At 38.6% G+C, this 21979-nt stretch overlaps 1 protein-coding gene across 1 annotated transcript in view; it reads left to right on the top strand.

The window, feature by feature from the left end:
* GADL1 (glutamate decarboxylase like 1) overlaps positions 1-21979 on the top strand; it is a 182415-nt gene that overhangs the window by 63226 nt on the left and 97210 nt on the right. The window contains exons 10-11 of the mRNA XM_036870770.1: positions 586-650; positions 926-1007. Coding sequence (XP_036726665.1) covers positions 586-650; positions 926-1007 — 147 coding nt within the window. The remainder of the gene's footprint in view (positions 1-585; positions 651-925; positions 1008-21979) is intronic.

Below are 21979 nucleotides of genomic sequence, written 5' to 3'. Positions count from 1 at the left end.
ACCCTATGGGGTCACTGGAGAGTCTAGTCCCAGGAAACAGGGCTGGATGGAACTAAGGTGAGGCAAGTGAGGTTCCTAGGGTTCACTGGGCAGGTAAGTATTATGAGCAAAGGAGAGGACAGCTGAGAATAAGGAGAGGAAAGGAAATCCCATTGTCAGTAAGTCTGGAGGGGAGGGAGGAAGAATCAATGTGAGAAATAAGAAAGTCAGTTTGGTATTTGAAAACTTAAGGAGGCATTCACTCCCACGGCCATGCAAGAGCCCAATGTCAACACTGAAGGGCTATTGTCTATTTTAGATTCTAAGATTTGAGAGGATATGGACTGTGTCTTTTACACTTCTGTTTGTCCACAGGAAACTCAATGAATACTATACCAATTTCTTTATAGTGTGGGAATTTAACTCCTAAGCATCAGTGGGGGACCATCTATTGTGATGAGGTTCTGATCACCTGAGTAGAGCCAGTGATCAAAATTTCCTAGAGTCCACATTGGTTAACATTGACTTAAAGCATCAAATGACAATTGGCTGGCAAACAAGTACCATTGAAATAACATCATTTTGGTTATATAAATATCTCAACAGGCTTCCTGGGGTGGCTCAGCCTTGATGTCAAGGAAGCACCGCAAGCTTCTGCACGGCATCCACAGGTAAATGTAGTTTCCCCAGTCACAGTGCCTTTTATTTAGGCAAGGGACTCTCTCTTTGGCCTTTGCCCAATTAAGTGACATTTTGAAAACAGGCAAAAAACTAAGAAATTGTTTTGGTTTAAAAAAATCCCAAACTCCTTAAACCGCTCACACAAGGAATCCTTTGGAGCACTAACTTGGACGTGAATACTGAATGTACCAGCATTCTTCCCACCAGTAGAAACTAATTGAGTCTCCCCTCCCTACCCTGTTTTTGTCTTTGTTTAACGTAACAGGGCTGATTCTGTGGCATGGAATCCACACAAGATGCTGATGGCTGGGATTCAGTGCTGTGCTTTCCTTGTAAAAGACAAATCTGTGAGTTTTCCTCTTATGGCCTTCATCAGGCATGGATGGGGGTAGATTACCATATTTGCAGAGGACCCATTTTTGCTTGTATTTTATACCTTGGGCCAGAGGTAGATGACGGTCTTTGGTAAATGTTGATGGAATCAAAAGGAAAGTTGAATAGACCCAGATAAAAGAAACAAGTGCTTCTGCTCAGGTAATGTTGTGTATTTGATTTAGGTATTATATAATCTCATTACTTACAGCAAAATGGTCTCTCTCGCCCTCATTTGGATTATATATATATATATATTTTTTTGGATTATATTTTTAAACTCAGTTTTAAACATTGCCAAGATATTTTTTCCCCTTAAGTCTGGGGTTTAAATTATCTTGAAACTTCTCCTCCCTGAGAAAGGAGAGCAGATGTGTGTCATACATTAAATTGAATGCTTAATATGCTTAGCTGGGGCTTAACAGCCCCTTTATATGGGAAGATGTTGGTTCAGGGCTGATCATCAAACCCTGATTTATTAGGGGATTGCCTGTCTCACGTGGTCGGTACTTAGCTTCTGTTGGAGCACTGGGGAGAGCTGGAAACTAGTCTGGATTGCTGTGAGGCAAGCAGGCTGAAGTTCTTCTTGGTTAGAGGTAGAAACTCTATGCTTTCTCTGGGTTAAATAAGGATCCTTGTGGGACGTGGCCCAGGCTGGGAAGTGCCACTTCATTCTTAGAAATGCCTCCTCAAGATCTGTGTGCAGCATGTGGGTGATCTTTCTCAGCCATCTGTTTACATTTTTTTCTTAGGGGACTCCCTTTGCCAATGCTAAAGTCATTTTCTCTTTTTAAGGAATTTTATTTCAAATGACAACCATATTTAAAACCTGAAATCTAGTCTCGTATGTGTGGATGGTTACAACTTTCTTTAAAAAAATTTTGTGATATTTGCATGTTGGTGCCCTTTGTGTTTTGAGATGACCAAACAGGATGTCCGTCAGAAACTATGAACAGATTCTGCATCTGTAGATAGAGAGACTCTTGGGAATATGAATCTATTCCTTCATGTTTTATTAGGTTGGCTACTATGGACTGCATTCAATGCCACTTAACTTTTATTCATTTAAGTTTTTCAATAGTAGAGTGACTTCATGTTATAACTGAAAGGTGGTTAAAGATTACTGTATCATTTATGAACCAAAGAACATATTCAGCTTGCCCACAGTTACATATATAGGACATGAAAGAGTTAGGAGTAAACCCAGGTTTTCCTGTGGTCTAGATATAAGAACAAAAACATGCCAAGCATCCTTTATGTGCCAGGCATTTTACATCTGCTTTCTCCCTAATCAGATAATCTGAATGACATCCTCATCTGTTAGTGTGATGCTCTCAGGAGTGGAAAATTTAGACCCCAAATTTTATGACTGTTCTTTTAAATAACTTTCTAGCTTTTATAAATTTTTCTTGTTGAATGATATTTGGAGTGATTTAGCTAAGAATTGATTTACATTCATGTCCTTGAGGCAATTTAAAATTTTCTGGATCATCTAACACTATATAACAGTGGTTAAAATAATTTTTTTGAAGAATTCATTCCTGGATCTCAATGCAAACTATAGCACCCATGTCTACTCACATGGCAGGAGTTAACAGATTAGGAAAATTGCATTCATGATGCAAAGAATGGAGCACTTTCAAAAGTTGCCTTTTTTTGATGAAAGACTGTTTTCAAATTACCTGGAATGCAGAATTGAACCATGAGGTATGAGATATGACCATCGGCTTAAGTTCTGTGTTGGCAGTTTTCTGTCCCTTTTGTAGCTATTTTCTGCCTCTGTTGTTTTCTTTCGTACTTTCATTCATTCTACCACTGCCAACTGACTCCTACATAGGCTGGGCGCAGTACTGATGCTGGGCTTAGAAACAGACACGTTCCCCATAGTCAAAGAGCTTATAATCTCACAGAGGAGACAGTGAACAAAGTGTGCATATTGAATTGTTTGATTACTATTTTGGTAAGTGCTCCGAAGACCGTGTTGGACACTGTTGATTATATATTCACCAGCCGTCCCGACCTCCTTCCTTCTCTCTCCTGATGCTCATCTAACGAGCCCCCCCTTGCAGCTAAGAGTCACCATATGACACAGATATGGCCACTATGATGAGGGAGAAATGTGAAACAAAGCTTTTAGTTTCTGGTAGAGGTGCTATACCCAAGAGGAGAGCTTTCTGCCCCCTTTTCTACCATGAATGCAGAAACATTGTTGTGTCAGACCATGATATAGGGAGCTCTGACAGCCACTTTGTAGCCATAAGGCAATGACCCTAAATTAAAAAGTGAACATGCACAGAATGGCAGAGCATAGTCTTGGGTAACAGTTTTGAAATATTGCACTTAGTATGGAAGTGCCCACTTCCAGACTTTTTGTGATATGTGTGGTAAGTGTCTTTATTGCTAAAACTACTTCTACTGGGTAATCTGTTACTTGAAGCCAAATGCACTCTTATCTGAGACAGAGAACAGTGTGTTACTCAGACTACAAAGCAGGGACACCTGAGAAGTTCCAGATGGAAGGAGCAGCATGTGCAAAGTCTTTAAGAAAGGAGGGTCCTTTTTTAAATTTTAGGAACTGAAAGAGGTTCATCGTTGCTGAAGCACAGAGAGTAATGCTAAGACCAGCATGAGATGAGACTAAAAGATTAGGCAGTGGATGGATCATGCAGGGTCTTAGAAACCATTTTAATGATTCGATGTTCAGAACAATGGAAGAATTTTAAAAGCAAGGAGTAATCAGAAAAGAGTTTCATTTAAGACAATGAATTGAAAGGGGGCAAAAATGGGTACAAGATGAGAAAAAACTTGCAGTATCCAGACAAGATAATGGTAGGGTATGGAAAAAGTGTGATAAAATTCAAGATATATTTTAGCTGTCAACTAGACCGGGCTGAATTCCCAGTTATATATGGGACATGAGGAGGAAGCAGGCATCATGATTGACTCCCTGAGTAGTGATACAGCAACTGAGGGAATGGTCCTGTGTAGGGAGATGGAGATTGCTGAAGGAAGAGAAGATTCCACAGGGAAATATCTTGATTTAGCATGGGCTATGTTAAATTTGAGACTCCTGTGCGGTATGCAAGTGAAGGTGTCATGTAGGCAGTTGACATATGGATCCAAAGCTAGGAAAAGGGTTCTGGGCTGGAAAAATATATTAGGGGATTGTTGAGTGCAGATGATGGCTTGAGGTCATAGAGTGGAATGGCTTGCCTTGGGAGGAACTTTGTAGTGAGAAGAGGATGGAGATCTTAGGCCTGAAAAACTTCAGAGTCTGAGTTTAGAAGAGGAGGAACCAGCAGTGAGAGAGAAAGCTGCGTTGGAATGGCCAGGGAGACAGTAGGAGGACCAGGAAAGGGTGATGCTAATGAAATAGAGAGAAACATATTAGGAGGAGTGTGACTCTGTCTTAGTGTCAAAGCTTGAGTATCACTTCCTTAAGGAAGAGTTTCCTGACTCACCCAAGTAACTGTCATCTCTCCATTATTCCTTCTCAGAGCCCGTTCCCTTCCTCTAAAGTGCTCATCACAATTTGTAATTATGATTTCTCATGTATTAATGTTCCCTCCCTTAGAATGTAAGCTGTATATATAGATAGGGACCATGTCATTATATTCACCAGTGTATCCTGCGTGCCTAGCAAGTACTCACTGAACGAGGAAAAAATAAAAACCCACTGGAAAAATGAATGATTCAGTAAATTTAAAATCCTCAGAAATATCTGCCTTCATATCAGCAATAACTAGGAGTTTCCACTTTCTCCCCTACCCCAAATTATTCCTTCTGAGAGCTCTGAGGTAACAATGATTAAAATGCTAGTTGATGAGCTTTATTGCCTTGGTCCTAACACAAGGCTTGAGTATGCCTCCAGCAGGCAATTGATGAATAGTGATTTTTATTTGGGCTTATTTCTCCAGTTAATGGAAGCGGGTAACTCTAGTTAAAAGCAAGCAAATTACTTAGTGAACATACTTCTGTTAAGGGAAAAACTAATTCCCTAATTGTACCTTCAAAGCCCCAGCATTCACAATGCTGTTTTCCTGTTTGACTAGCTGGTGGCGTTTGTTCACATTTTTAATTTCCTGTATCCATAAAGAAGACTGCTTCCATAACAAAGAGCTGTTGCTCTCCAAGTCATACCATCACTAACACTCTGCATGATAGGGATAAAAACAAAATCAGGGATTTAAAAAAAATCTGTGATTAGAAATAGGTTGACTTCAGATGTAAATGCTGGGTCTACGTGGTTGCTTTGGATCCAGGACAATTTTGATGCTTTGATCTAAAATAAAAGGCAATACAGTCTAAGAATCAGATGCATAGATGGAGAAAAATCTCAGTATTGGCTTTTTGACTTTTAGTGTTTACTGGAAGAACTATTTAGTTAAAAAAAAATCTAACAGATATATGAGAACATGAAAAATGCTAATCAGATGACTTTTTGAGAATAAATAATTCCTCTCTATTTCTATTTATCATCATCATCCAATATTAACTCACAAGGACTTCCTGTTTAACCTAGCAGCTATAGATAATTAAAGGGACATTTTTTTTCTTAGAAAAATTATGTAGATACTAAGGACGTTTTTTATTATGTCCATTTTTATATGTTTATTTCAGAAGTAATTCACCTACATCATAGACCAGAATCAGAAAATTCAGATAGGGAGAAGGATGAAGAAAAAAGATGCCCTTTACAAATATCTGAAGATGCATATTTTCTTAGGCATATTTATATATTTAAATGTACATATATGTATTTATCTAACATAAAAACATATTTTGATTTTAGCATGCTTTTTCTGTTTCACAAAATTGTGAACATTGCTCCATGTCAATATGCATTGTATACATTTTCCATAGCTGCATGGTGTTCTATCATTTTGATATTTGATAATTAACTAGGCTACCTCCTTACCACTGACCAACTAGATTGTTTTGATTTTGGGCTAATATAGATGTGGCTGCCACCTTTGAGGCTAAATCTTTGGGCATATCCTTTATTTTTCCCTTAGAATAAATTCTTAGAAGTTGAAGAGCCATGATCATCTTTCATGATGCTTTTTTATACTTGTTTCCTAATTTTCCTTCTAAAAAATTGCTTGCCTTCTCACTAGCAGAGTATGCGAGTGTGTATGTGTTAGCTTTTGACGTCAAAATAGCAAGGGTTTTTAGCTTTGTTGATTTGACAGGCAAGACATTTGTACACCCATACTTACAGACACATAACCATTTTCCTTCTCATTTTATCCAGTGATGTACTGTATCTCCTCCTACTCAGGGATCTTCTTTAGCTGGAGGTACTGACATGCAATTCTGGGCTACTTAGGTTTCAAATGTGAGGCTTTGGAGATAGACTTGCAATTCTTTCCCTTTCATCTTCAGTCTAGAGGAGGCTCAGGATGGTCCCAGTTTTTCTTTAGAAGAAGTAGCAGGAAGAAGAGGAGCAGGGAGTTCATTCAGTATACACTCATTGAAGGTATACTGTGGGCCTGGCACTGCTATGCATGGAGAAAAAATGGAAAAGGAGACTCATACCATCTCCCAGTGTGGTTCCCCAAGAGAAGGCAGGAATTTTTCACTGGGATACCACACCTGAGAAATGTGTTCTCTCTCAGACCCACTTAAATTTTTATCCTGAATGATCATTGATATTGCAAAGGACAACTATTATATGCCATTAAAAAAATGTGCAAAAAAATAAAAAAAGGGAGAGAACATGGCTTATCAGAGAAACTAGGACAAACTGTGTCTGCTTTGGTGAGGATTTCTTTTTCAGCTCTCATTTTTCTTCATGGAGTTCCTATGGAAGTGCCGTTAGATGATTTGAAAATACTGAACAATCTGATCATCAAAAACTTCTTTTCTCCCATTCCAGAGAACATTCACACTTCCCTACACACGTACATTATACATTTCTTTGGAATGACAGCCTCCTAGCTAATGGAACAGAAAAGGGGGAAGGTCAGTGTTTAAAACTGATTAGAAAAAAAGAAACATTTGACTTGAAGGAGAGACATCAGTCTCCTCGGCTTGAGGCTGCCGAAATTATTCTCCAGATCTTGGAGACTCTTGCCTGAGCTCAGAAAATTCTCCAGCTTTTCAGCGAGGTTGAGAATTTCATAACACTGGCAGAGCTCAACAAATTCGTGGTTGGTAAATAGCCCATTTTCTTTTTAATTGCTGTTTTTTTTTAATTATAATGAAAAAAGTTAATTTTTTCATGAGGCTTTTAGAAATTTGTGCATATATATATATATATGCATCACATTAAAAAAACTTCACATGGTATATTGTCTGCTTTCCTTCCCCATGAGGTAAAGAGAGATAATAATTAATGTTAGAATTGCTTGTGTTCAAAACCCAGCATATCTTTCTCCACTGAACAAACCAATAAATTGGGTTTTAGGATTTACTGGGTTCGTATTGCAATTGTCATTAATTTTAACAAGGGGATTTGTACTTTGTTTTAGAACCATGCATCATATAGCCTAGTATATTAACTCCTTGGTGAACTGCAGCTCTGAGGGATGTGTTATTGCATGATCATGATTGTACTATCTGATTCCAGTCGATAGTTGCCATCATGTCATAAATGGGCACAAGTCCCAGCAGAGAACCTATCCCTTGGTTCTTGGAATCATCTATATGGTAGACTGTGAGTAACTGGAGAGCAGAAAGGGTCTGTTCATTGCTGTACTCCCACTACTTAGTACAAAGCCTGACACTCCATTCATGCTCAATAAAAATGTTTCCTGGAGTGAACTTACTTTGTATCTTTTTCCAATGCTCTCAAATGGTAATATTTTAAATTTGTTACCTGCAGTAGATCCTTTATCACCACAACCTGATCTCTTTCAAGTCTCAGAGCATCCCTTCTTGCTAGTACATAGAGGTTTTTTTTTGAGGGAGTGTAGAAATTGCTTGTCTTATCCATATGGTTTGAGATGTCCATTATCTCCTTACATCCCATTTCATGTTGGTGATTAGAAAAAGTCTACCCTAAACTGTGCCAACATTTGGCCTTTTATCTACGTGCCTCAGAGACCAATAATAAATCAGTGACTCATGCTTTCCTTTTTGCAGAAACCATATTGTCTTTCCCCTAGAAAGTTATTTTTGTTCCAGTGTCTAATGATGCTGTGCTTTATTGGATACTGGACAAGCGGAAGAGAAGCTTGCTTTTCCAGGGCTCCCGGGTCCTCTCTTGACCCCTTCTAATGAACAGAATGACATTCACAATCTGCCAGGGTGACGGTGGTGGCTGTTTGTAATGCTAGATCAAGCATCTTGGCCAACAGTTTTCCAATTTCATCCTTGAGTTCCTTCAAACCTTTGGGTGGCTGCCACCTGGTCCTACTGATTGAGCTACATTTATTTCATCAGTTTGACTTGAGTGAGTTGGGGTGCTGCCCATGGTTGCATTTAATATCATCTGCCTGTCAATTTCTGGAGAACCCAAAGAATATGGGAATTTCTCTGATATCCTTCCAGGTAAAGAATTCGTTCTTCATAACAGCCATCCCATGTCTATGGGACTGCAACATTTGCTTCTCTGCCATTCATCACAGAAAACTTCAGATTTGCTAAGAAATGACCAAGAGGGAAGAAATAGGAAATTCTACCTTTATGTCCTTTTGTCATCTCTGATTCCACAAAAACTAGCAGTTGAAAAATATCCCAAAAAGAGGATTCTACTTACAGATTGAATTTTCTCTGTCTTACCTTGTAACAAAACTGATTAGGGTCCCATAATACAGGAAGATTACATAAGTTAAAATCTAAAAAAAAAACAAGAAACATAAGGATTAGGGCATAAAAGAAAACCTGGAAAGAAGCTAATGGAAAAATGCATGCCATAAGTAGCAAGCTACACCTGCCTCAGTGGGTAGGCTAAAATTTGATTTTAGCATTTTTTAAATATTCTAAGCATCTGCCTTTTGCCTTTATTTTATTTTTTACTATTAACTCACTACACCAAGGCTTTCTCTTCTATTTCTACTCTCTGGTGTGACGCTTGAGGCCCTTTTGACTTCTTGGCATAAATCGTTCCATTTGTTTTCCTTTGCACATTTCTAGCTGTCATATTTGTTGTTTTCCAAGGAAGATATCTAAAAACATATCTGACACTCCTAATTAAGCTTTCTAGCTTTGTTGTTTCAAGGCCATATAATTTCAGGGAGTCCATTTTTTGGTGGGTTTTTCTTCCATGGCAATTCAAAATGCAGATACAAGTGCATGTGAATAAGAGAAGTATTTTAATTTTATAGATAACTCAGAGGTGGTAAATATAGATTTATCTTATATAGATTTTTAGCTGTTGTACTTAAACACTAATTTGTACAGAAATTGTTACTGGCATATAATAAAGGAATTAATTGTGGACTGAGTAGAAAAACAGAAACTCTGTAAAATAATTGCCACATTTTATATATTGAAGTTACATACAATGCATGCATGCAAGCACACGTGCATTTACTCAGCAAACATACTTGCCTTTAGGTCACTATGATGCTGATGGAAAATTATAATTTAGGAAGTTTTGTTAATTGCAAAAGGAATTAGAATCTTCTCTGGTAGTTCATTCTAAGGGCTATTTGGGAGTTTAGAAGATACTGATATTTTTTCAATTAATTATTATGAAATATAAGGAAAATATAAAATATGCATGAAATGCATTTATTTAATTCATTTTTTTAAAAAGAATAATCAGGTGATTCCCACACAGATTAAAACAAAGAACAGAAACCCAGGAATCCCCTATGTGCTCCTTCCTGTTACTGACTTTTTAACTTTTCTCTTTAGTTTTGCTTTGTAGTTATGCATCCTCAAATAATATAGTTTACTCTTGCCTTTTGAAATTTATGTAAATGGAATCATGCAGTATGTATTTTTTGGTTTGGCTTTATTTATTTATTTATTTATTTATTTATTTATGGCTGTGTTGGGTCTTCGTTTCTGTGCGAGGGCCTTCTCTAGTTGCGGCAAGCTGGGGCCACTCTTCATCGCGGTGCGCGGGCCTCTCACTGTCGCGGCCTCTCTTGTTGCGGAGCACAGGCTCCAGACGCACAGGCTCAGCAATTGTGGCTCACGGGCCTAGTTGCTCCGCGGCATGTGGGATCTTCCCAGACCAGGGCTCGAACCCGTGTCCCCTGCGTTGGCAGGCAGATTCTCAACCACTGCGCCACCAGGGAAGCCCCTTGGTTTGGCTTTGTTACTGTTGTTACTCAAACTTACCTTACGTCTGTAAGATTCATTCACGAGTTGCACAGTCACAGGGTTATTCATTTTCTGCTTTATACTATTCCACATGAGCAAATCACCATTTGATTATCCATTTTGCTGTTGATGAACATTTGAGTTATTCTAATTCGGGGATTTTACAAAATTTTGCTACAAACATTTTTGTGTACATGTCTTCATTGCTTGCTATGTCCCAGAGGTGCCATCTGGTATAATTTTCCTTTTTCTTGAAGATCATATTTAGGAATTTCTTAATGAATCAAAAGGTGGCATACTCTATTACACTTTGCTTCTTTGAAAATGTCTTTATTTCATTTTTTTCTGGGGATAGAATTCTGTCAGGAATTTTCCTTTAGAACTTTAATGATTTTTTTTTTTTTTGTCTTTTGGCATTGTGTATTAGAAAGTTAACTACTTAACTGTCATTCCTTTGGCGGCAAAATAACTTCTTTCTCTGTCTTCCTTTAAGATTTTCTAGCTTTCTTTAATTTTCTGCCATTTATCTATAATGTTATTATATATATTTTGTTTGGTTTTTCTTGCTTAGACTCCATTGTGCTTCTTGAATCTGAAGATTGACATGTTTCATAAGTTTTAAAAATTCTCCATTTAATTATCGACCTTGTCTCCTTTCTTTTCTGACACTCCAATTAAATGCATATTAAACCTTCTTACTGTTTCTTCTCTTACTCTAGTTTGTAAGTTTCATAACTGTCTTTCCTTGTCTCCTTGTGGATAATTTTTAGGGCCCATTTGAAATTCACTAATTCTCTCTTCAGCTATGTCTAATCTGCTATTAACACTAACCCTTGGGTTCTTACTTTATTATTGTCTTTCTGGTTTCGTAGCATCAAATTGAATCTTTTTTACATATAGAAGGTCTCTAGGTTCTTGTTGACATTTTTAAGATCAGCTTTTATCTCCATGAACGTTCTGAACATAGATTCACAGTCTGCCTCTGCTAACTCTAGTTTCTGGATTCCCACAAGTGCTATGCCTATTGTTTCTCAAGTCTGTGAGTCCTGGCTCTCATATTGTCTAGAGAGGTACCTTACAATCCTTGATGGTTTACTGAATATTTTATTTAAAAATTTACCTTCAGGAATAATTTGAAACTAGAAGTGAAGCTGTCTTTCTTTACAGAGGATTTTATTTTCATTCTCTGGGCATCTGGGGGGGATTAGCAGTCCAGGACCAGCACTTAAAGATTCTTTGGATCTTCAGAGTATAGTCTTGACCTCTCTTTACAGTGGAGACCTTTGGGTCCTAAACAAGAGAAAGGATTGCTTTAGTGCTCTTGTTACATTGACCACCTTTGAACTCTGTTTCCTGAAGCCCATGAAATGCCTGCTAGGAGGAAAAGTGATGGTGATACTCCAGGTCCCCACACGTGGAGGCCACACTCCCCCTTCCCTCACCTCTCCCCACTCTAGCTCTTGTTGCAGCTGCCCTTCTGAATCTTAACATGCCCCTGGGGTGGAAGCATCTCTGGCTCACCTCTGAGCTCCACTCCTTTCCTGTACCTCCCAGAAGTTTACTTCTGCCTTGTGTAGGTCTGCTAAGCTTTCTATTAGATGCAGTTTTTATGTTTTTTTCCAGCCTTTCTTGTTATTTTCAGTAAGAGCATTTCAAGTTCATCTTGTCTTTTATTACCAACATTGATATATGTCAGGCTTTGGCCTTTTAATAATCAGCTGCGGGCTTCCCTGGTGGCGCAGTGGTTGAGAATCTGCCTGCCAATGCAGAGAATACGGGTTCGAGCCCTGGTCTGGGAAGATCCCACATGCCGCGGAGCAACTGGGCCCGTGAGCCACAATTACTGAGCCTGCGCGTCTGGAGCCTGTGCTCCGCAACAAGAGAGGCCGCGATAGTGAGAGGCCCACGCACCACGATGAAGAATGGCCCCCACTTGCCACAACTAGAGAAAGCCCTCACACAGAAACAAAGACCCAACACAGCCATAAAAATAAATAAATAAATAAACCCAAAGTTAAAAAAAAAAAAAAAATTAAAAAAAAAAAAATAATCAGCTGCTGTTCAGTGCTGCCAGTGGGGATGAGCATTCGTTAATTTACTCACCCTTTCATTCCACCTGCAAATGTGTGCAGCCTCTTATGTGTTAGTTGAGTAAGACATGCTCCCTATCATAAGTGAACTCAAGGGTTAGTGAGAAACAAATTTTAAGCAAATAATTAAAATATAATACCTGTATTTATGTAATAGAGTAAAAAGCAGGTGTTTTGGAAATGTAGATCAAGTGAAAGAACAACTCTGCTGAAGAAGCTGGTCTAGAAAACTTAATTGAAACAGAGGTGACCTTTAAAATATCAGTTATTGGTATTTTCTTTCCATTTTTAAAGCAATATAGGATCAAAATAGCATAGTATCAGGCATAATGAGGCATATAAAAATTACTCGTACCCACCAGTCAAAGTTAAATCATTTAAAATTTTCTTGATAGATGAATATTATGTTACTGTATCTGCGTTGATATAGATTCATGTATTTTGCTTCTATAACTAGCATCTCCTTTCTTTACCCATTCCTACCCCCTCTCATTATCTAAAAAACAGAGGCACTTGGGCTTATAAAATCTTCATTTAAAATTATTCATTTGTTTAACTATGACCACCATTATCTTACCAGATTTCATATTAGTTCTGAGGGATTTCAAGTTATTCTCTTGCATTTTATAAATATATAATAATATTAGTATATAACTGTAATTTTGTTTGCTGTCTAATATTCTAATATATTTTGTTTGCTTCATATCAGTTGCAATTATAATGCACTGATAAAATTTCCAAAAATATGTTCAGTAATAATAGTAAATAGAAGGCATTTTTATCTTCTTTGTGATTTTATTAAAGTTGCCTTAAGATATACATTCTGTATAAGTCCTCTTGAGAAATGATCTAGGAATGAGTATTGAATTTTACCATATTCCTTTTTAATATCTGATAAGGTAGTTCTATCATTTTACTCCTGAACAAAGTTAGATGTGTGTTCATTGATTTTCTACATTACTGATTAACCTCATTTAGTTGCAGTAAATTGCTTTAATGTATTAATGGATTTGTGTACTTAGATTTTGGCCTCTATATACATACAATTAATCTACTCTGTGTATGTGTATGCACGCGAGTGTGTGTGCATGTTATCTTGGTTAGATTGTACTTTGACTGTCAGCTTTCAACTGTCTTATTTGTTTTAGAATAATTATGAGAGCATAGAGATCATCAGCTTTTAGAAATGGTGAGAAAACTCAATCATAAAACTCTTGTTCAGAAATTTGGAGGGAGATAATTCTTTATTTTCCCATTTTTATTCAACTGTTAAGAATTTCATGCTCTGCTTGATCAATTTCAAGAACATTTTCTCAAATATCTAATACATTTTATTGAGATTTTCAAGTATATTAGTAGAATCTATATCATTTCATCATTTTCATCTAATTTTTACCTTATCTCCTTGCCTGAAGTCTTAATTTTTAAAATATTTTTTCTTAGTTTGCTTACCTTATCTTCTCTCCATAAGAATCACTTCTTGCATTTTTTTTTCACGTCACATCTTTATTGTTTATTTAATTGTTACTCATTTACTCCTGCTTCTTTATGTTTTTGTTCTGTAAAAATGTTATTTTACATTTGAGGGCAGTTTTGGCTCAGCTCCTTAAATTTTGTTTTGGAGTATTCTCATTTAAATTATTTCCCAATTAATCTATAATCACAGTGTTGATTTACTCTTCGAGCCAACGGTGATTTATAAAAGTAATTTTAACTTCCCAAGTGCTTAAGATGTGTTATGAAATTCTGGTTTGTTTTATTGTAGTCAGATAATCAAAATGAAAGCAGAGATCAAGAGTGATGAATTTTTACCTTTTAAACTCAAAAGTTGAAAGGACATCTTATCATCCAGAATCCACTTTTAGTTTGCATTTTCTTTCCCAAGCAGATAAAGAGTCCTCAAGTTTGGGGAGGGGAGAAGAGTGTTTGAAGAAGAACCAAGTATTAAATATGAATAAGCAAACCCAGGGGGTTCAAGAAAAACCAGAACTTCCCTGTAAATAGAATATGTGGTTCTTTCCTTTCTTGGCCCAAGTTCTAGGTGAGGCTCAGAGATTTGGGAAGTCTCCCTTCTCCCCCACCTCTCATGTCAACTGGAAAGCAGAAATTAAATAGAGATGGGAAGCGGGTATATCCAAGGCATGAGAGTGCCTGAGATACCCCCAGTTCTCCTGTAGGCTTCACAGTGGCTGGTCGGAAGAACAACTGAAAGTGACTGAAAATGAACCGGGGGCACAAGGGAGCCTGGAAACAGGGTCAAGAAGCAAGGAGCATGACTCGTGTGATCTGACAACCACAGCCCAAGGCAGGTTTTTAGACGTAAGCAGGAAAGAGCATCTGGAAAGAGCTAGAGATGGTCAGGTGGTCAGCACAAGGACAGTGGTGACCACACTGCAGAAACAGATGTCCCCTCCTTAGCTTCAGTCGGCAGATTTAGCAATTGAAAACATAAGATGCTCAGTGAAATTTGAATTTCAGATAAATGACATGTAATATTTTATTATAAGTATATCCTAAATATTGCATGGCATAATACTTTTACTAAAAATTTTGGGTTTTAGGAATTTATATGAAATTTGTATATAATTCAAATTTAATAGGTGGTTTTGTATTTTATCTGATAACCCTCCTTAGCGGCATTTGTGACTGTCCCAACGATGTTAAACAAAAAGTAAGAGGAAGAAAACTCTCAGAGGAAAAATCTCGATTGCCCATGTTTTATGTCTACATGGTCTGAGAAATCACTCAGTTTGAGCTTTGAATTTTTCTGGAAGTGACCCGATTAAATAGTTTGCATTGGAAATAAACATAGCTCCAAATCAGAAATGTTTTCAGTGAAAGAAAAGTGAAGTGTCATTTTTGCATATCCAAAGTGATATCATTTTGAAATTCATAACAATTTTATTTGTTTTTAAGTTCATGTGACAGGTAAAAGTTGGCACTTCACAGTATGATGTTTACATCTTTACCCAAAAGACGAACACAAGCTAAATTAGAATCTCACAGTGTTCATTCCAAATCCCTTGTCTTCTCCACCTCTGGTCCAGTAAGCTGGGACCAGGGGGATACGGCAGGGGAAAGGTGTGATGTGACCATCTCTGTGGGAGAGAAGGGAAGTAAGGGGTCCCTGGGAACAAGGCAGAGAGCCTAAATTGTGTACTATAAATGTCTTCCATCTCTTGCTGTGACAACTTACTAATGGATTGCTGAGTTTTAAACCTGGTCCAGAAACTGAAATGGAACAAGGTAGATGGATTGCATCTTGACCGTTTCTAGCTCACAGCAGTTTGTCAGAAAGAAGTTCACGGCTTCTTTTTTATAAGGCTACTCTCTCCCCAGTACATTTCATTATGCCCTTGTCACGGAGTAGCACATGTCACTATTATATGTCCGTTGGATCTTATCTTGGCATATTATTCCTCTGTTTTATTACCAGTTTTAGACAGCACCATAGTGCGGATTAAACCCTCGACACCCAGTCACAGAAATACCAATGCATGCATTTAGAGTATTGTCAGCGTCTTTGTGCCATTTCAATATCCAACTTGCCAGAGATGTAGTGAAATTCAATGAAATACATAACTTTTTTCAGAACTACTGAGAACCAGGAATTTATATATAATAAGAAAAAGATTGTTTTCTACCAGTGAGGTAGCAACAGCAAGTGTTAGAAGGTTAGTCACTTTAACAGATTTTATTTTCCCTTTATAAGAGTTATAGGATGCCTTTCACTTAAAGGGTTCAGTTGAAATCCAAGAGGAAAACCTGCAGGGGAGTGAAGTTCTTTATATGTCTCTTTAATTTAAAAAGATTGTGCTTTGGGATTGACTCACTCTTGGTGGGTGGTGAGGTTAACTTCATGGAGCCAGCAATCTTCAGTGTACTGTAGAGTCTGATATTGGCTGTAGAGTTTAACAATGAAGTGATGGGAACCCGTGGGGGTTAACTTTCCCTACATGGGGATGTCCCCCAAAGCCGCCATTGCTTTAGGCATCCTTGAGACAGGACATCACTTACATTCAGGGCATTTATCCTAATTATTTAGGACCAAAAATGTCATTCATCGGTGCAAGGCTACATGAAATCATAGAGAAGATATGCTGTCCCTCATCACTGTACCAATTTCATGGATTTGGGGAGGCCGGGAGAAGAAAGATAGCTGTGGTTCATTTGCAGTTCCTGTGCCTCTGGGCACTGGACCTGGCAGCGCACAGGGCCTTCCTAGAGGTTCTGAGCAGAGGTCTGCTCGAGGGCTTGAGGATACGGGGTAAGAGTCGGGGTGAAGCCTTCACCCCAGTTACTGCCTGATTTCTGACCTGTTCTAAACAGTCCGAAATGGAGAATGTGTGATCTGGTCATTTAAGGATCCCATATGGCTACTTTCATGCTATAATCCCAGAGTTGAATAGCCGTGACAGTGATCACATGGCTTATAAAGCTGAAAATATTTACTCTCTGGCTGTTTACAGAACTCGTTAGCCCATCCCTGATTTAGAACCTCCAGAGGAGAGGACTTTGTCTTCCCCACGCTCTGGGACCACAGTTTGACTAGGAAATTCTGGGCTTAAATACGATTTCTCAGTGCATACCTCCCTCCACCTAGGGCCCTTGATGCCCAGCAAGACTTGTGTTCAAATTCTGCCTCTGCTTCTGCCCTGTGTGACTTTGACAAGTCGCATAATTTCTCTGAAATTCCATTATTTTATCTGTAAAATGGAGACACGTCCCATTTTGAAGAAGTGATATGACCTTGAGTGAGAGAATGTCCAGAAGCGCACAGTATGCTGCCAGCCATGTGCTGGGCATCCTGTGCATGCCATTTCTTGTTTCCTTGTTCTCTCCAGATTGAGGGCACATGTGAATGCACAGATTCTTCTGTGTGGACAGATGTCCATGTGTACAGTGGGAAAAGCACATTTCTGTATTTTATCACGAGTCTTTGGGAAAAGAATGCTTTTGTTCACTACATCCTAGGTTCTATTCAGAGGTTTTTACCAAGTGCTTCCTAGTTCATTTCAAACTATTATTTAAGCCAGTTTTCTGTGGGATTGCCCATGGTTATGGTAATATCAACAATTTCCAACAACCCTTTCATGGGATTTTTACAAAAATCAGGGAACAGTGTTTCAGAAATGGCCCCCCTGGGTAGCATTTCCCTGTGCAAAATCAATCTCTTACATGTGCTCCAGGCCTCAGAGGCCAGACCTCTCAAGGATGCTGAAACTCCTAGAAATGTAGGCCGGCAGCCTTGGTGCTGAACGTGCCCCTGTGAACAGCATTGCAATAAACTGGAGACATAGATTGATTTTGTTAAATATTGTGCTCCTGCTGTAGAATTGCTCTCATAGCTCACGTCCAAAGCAGCACACTTGCTCGGTGTCCGTTTTGTCCAATTTGAAAGACCTCATTTCCATCTATGTCTGTCCACCTATTTTGGAGAGCGGCAACTAAGCCATCTAGACTGAAGAAATATGTCTTGGGTTAATAAATGTTTTCTTCCCGACATTCACTTAAACATTGTGCCATGAATATCCATCCCCGGGAGGTGGGATGCAACACAATGTCATTATCCTCAAATTACAGATGAATGATGAGTGAGGCGATGGGGCAGCATGACGTACTTGACAGTTCACAGTCAAGACTCAGCGCTCAGAAGCAGCAAGTGACGCCTGGATGCTTTTGCTGTGCCTGTGGGACCGGGTGTGCTGAGACCTTGGCAAATATCTGTCCCCTTTCATTCTCCTGGCGTGCCTTTTGTGCACAGATGTCACTCCACATTTCATCGTGTTTCCACATCACCTTTTCTGTCGGAATGGACCCCGTGTCCTCCCCTCCTTCTCCTCCTCCCCCTCCTCCCCACCTCCTTCATCCTCCTACCTTCCCTGCTCTCTTGCCTCCCCTTCCTCCTTTTCTCTTCTAATCCCACCATATCGTATTTTTGTAAGCTGCCTTAACTCCCTTTTGCAACAAGAAGGGTGACAATAGATATATATCAGGTAGAATTGTAGAAACTCAGAGATGGGAGTAATGCAAGATCTCAGTTGAGTGAGCGAGGTTTACTCGTATCCATGTTGATATGATTAAGCTTCCAAAAACAAGTGAATCTTTGTCCCCCATCACAAACACCTAGCTAATCGAAAAGTGTAATAGATTAAGGTTGTGGGATTTTTTTGCACATCACATCCACACCAAATCCTTGGACATATGTTTCATAGCTCGGAGCATTTTCCCCCCTGATGAAGACTCCAGCATTATTCATATCGAACCTGTATGCTCTTTATTTAGTTGCATGGACTGAAGTCATTCTTCACTTGTATTCACACACAAATAAAACTTTGATGATTGGCACTCACAGCACAAAAAGAAGGCAGATAATCACCCTGGTTTATATGCTTTGGTGAAAACTCAACACTTGAGAGTTTTCTAGATTCAATGTGAATGTAATGCCTTCCAAAACTTCTAGATCAGGATTTTTCAACATAAGGTCAAGACCCATCAGAGCAGTGCTTTGCAGTCATGGCTGCACAATGGGGTCACCTGGGAAGCTTTTTAAATAAATAGCATTGCCCTTACCCCACATCAAAGATTCTGATTTTTTGATCTGGAGTAAGGACCCTGCATTGCTATTTTTCAAAAAACTCTTCAGATAATTCTAATATTAACTTGGGTTAAGAACCACCATACTAGTTGGTCTTGAGTTATATAGTCAACTGTAAGTCACATCAGGGTTTTATTTCCCTTTTAATGAACAGTGAGAATAAAATGGAATAGAAAATATCAGTATGCATTTCATGTAGAAATGATGGATACTCTATCAAGAAACTTTTGTTTCAGTTTCATGTATTTTAGAGTGGATGCTGTCACTATTGAAAAATAATTTCTTACTGTGGGTTGTAGTCAAAGACTGAAAAACACTGTTTTAGATAATCTTTAACAGAGAAGGTATGTTGATAGTTGCCTGGGGAAGATCAGAAAATCTCCATCTGTCCTAAGAGAGAAGCCTGATAGAACTATTTTTAAATGCGTGTAGGGCACGCAGAGGTATTGCCAAGCGTTCTCTGTGCTATCAAATGTTTCTTGCCTATTTATAGAAGCCCTTACACATTCTTTGAGACACTGAGCCTGACTTTACCCTCTCCTGTAGGTACCATCACTGCTTAAAAGTATTAAGTTGCATTTCTTAAAAATGTCTTTTAGTTCAGCCTCCTCATTTCCGAATCTGCTCATTCTAACCCGTGGTTTGGGCGAATTTAAGGAAGATTGACATTTCAGAAGAAAATATGGGAGTGGTGTGTGCTAATGCCTCTAATGCCTCTAAGTTAGTGAAAGATGACCTTCCTTCTTGCTCCTTAGACCTTGCTCTTTCCCCTGGTCTTGCTCTGTACTCTAACTGACTGTTTTTCCGTTCCCATTTCCACCTTAAAGTTCTTAAGAACAGTGACGTTCTCATTTACCACTACAGCCCCAGTGCCTAGCACAGCTTTTGGCATATATTCAGGCTCTCAAAATGTTTCCTCAATAAATAAATAAAGACAACATCAGAAGCTATAATCATGTTAAAAATTCACTTTTGTATTCTAGATTGCAACCAAGCCTTCCTGCTATTCACAGTCTAAATTTAGTTTTGCACATTCGATCAACAAGTATGAGCCTAGATGTGTTGTACCTCCCTGGGGTTATATATCTAAGCTCCTGGCATCATAGTGCTTGTTATAAAAGTTCTCAACACCTAATTTTGGAATGACTTAATTAGTACAAATATGATTAATATACCCATTTCCTAAGGCATTTAGGCAATTTCTTGCATGTAAATAATGGTGATATGGGACAGATTATGTGAAAAGCCATACGGGAAGAGTTTTTAGGAGATTTTGTTAAGCTGAAAAACATGATTGCAAGAAGTGAGGGCTGTGAGTAGTCACTGACTCCTTGGAAAGAGCCTGCAGAATCTGGTCTGGCCTATGGATATCAAAGATGGCTTAGCTAATTTTGACAATGAAAATACGTAACCTCATAATCCAGGATGTGTTTTTGGTGATAAATTAAGTATCACCAGTCACAGGTATTTAGAAAAAAATCTCAAAATGCTTTACAGAGAAGATATTACACTAGTAAGACTAGAAGTCGTATTTACAGGAACAAAGTAAGAATCTGAAACAGGATGTGAGTTGCTTTGACCTCTGTTGTGGTATATTCTCTGCTGCCATGTTCAAGAACTCTTCATGAGCTTTCACAGGTCCCTCTCCTCCACAAATATTTAAGCTCCAGTGCAGAGAGAGTAGAGTATAATGGGTAAAGAGTTCACGCCCTGAATCCTAGCAGCCTCGGTTTGAAACCCAGCTCTGCCACTCAGTAGCTACATGATCTTACGTCATTAACTGAACCTCGCCGGGTTGCAGTTTCCACACATGTGCAATGGCATTGAAAAATAATAGAACTGCCTCTTTGGGTTGTTACGAGATTTATGAGTTCATGCACACACAGTGCCTGACACACAGTAAGGACTCCATAAATGTTAGCTCTGGTCATGACTGTTACATGCTAGGTGAAAAGGAGTGTCGTGGTTTTTGCACTCATGTAGTGTGCTTGTCATTTGTCACTTCTCTTTACTGTATAATTCATTCTCCAGTTTTCCTTAGCTTTGCTCTGCAAGGGACCTGACTGCTGGGAACCACATTTCCTGGGCTCCCTTGCCCACTGGCTTCAGAAGAGATTGAGGCTGGGAGGCCAGTGGTCTCTTGGCTTGGGTAGCGTCACCAGCCAAGGCTACCTCTTTTACGTTTCTCATCACTCTCTAAACAGAGCCTCCCCCTGGGCTCACAGGTCCTACTGGAAGACACTGTTCCAAGGCTTCCTCCCAGCTTTCTGCTTTAGGAGTGAGGCCAATACAGAAGAAAACAGAACAAGAGGAAAAAGACAGATTGCAGATTTAATCCTGGATCCAACTGTGCCTGAAGGTTATATATGACTGGATTGTTAAATATATGCACCTATAAAAATTCTCCCTTTTGCTTAAGTTACTTTGATTGCATTTCTTTCACTTGTCACTGTGTGTATCCTAACCCAATGTCTCCTAATTCCTGAGAACTGTTTGAGACGCTATCACAATATGGAGCAATTGGCATTCTCATTGAATACTTCTTTCTAGAATTTGGATAACTAGTATTTACTGTCCTGCTAGGATTAAGAATATAAAGATGAGCAAGATGAACATGGTCCTTCTCTTTGATAGCACAGCAGTGACTAATTAAATGTTTTCAAAAATGTTAACTTTTACCACACTTATTCTAAAATGTTTTCTCTGGAGATCTGAACATCTTCTCTTAGTTGATGTCTATCTTAAAACTAAGGACAGTTCATCCATTTTAATACAAAGATAGAAAGTAAAATGCAAAGCAGGGACTTTGGGAGGAAAGTTTTCATTTATTTTGATAAAGTAAATATCGAAATATTTTTAGTTGTTCTTTATGAAACCTTCACAAGACAGGAGGATTTTTCAGTGCAACGAGATCAACAGTGTCATGACTACAGGGTAATCACTCATTCTGCGTGCGATATGCTTTCTGGGCTCTTCGCTTCTCCATTTGTCTGTGATGATGCCATTTGTCTTCCTCTAACGGATGGGCTTCCTCTCCCTT

Source organism: Balaenoptera musculus, chromosome 11 (genome assembly GCF_009873245.2).
Source record: "Balaenoptera musculus isolate JJ_BM4_2016_0621 chromosome 11, mBalMus1.pri.v3, whole genome shotgun sequence".
Lineage (NCBI taxonomy): Eukaryota > Metazoa > Chordata > Mammalia > Artiodactyla > Balaenopteridae > Balaenoptera > Balaenoptera musculus.
This window is presented reverse-complemented; position numbering and strand designations above follow the sequence as displayed.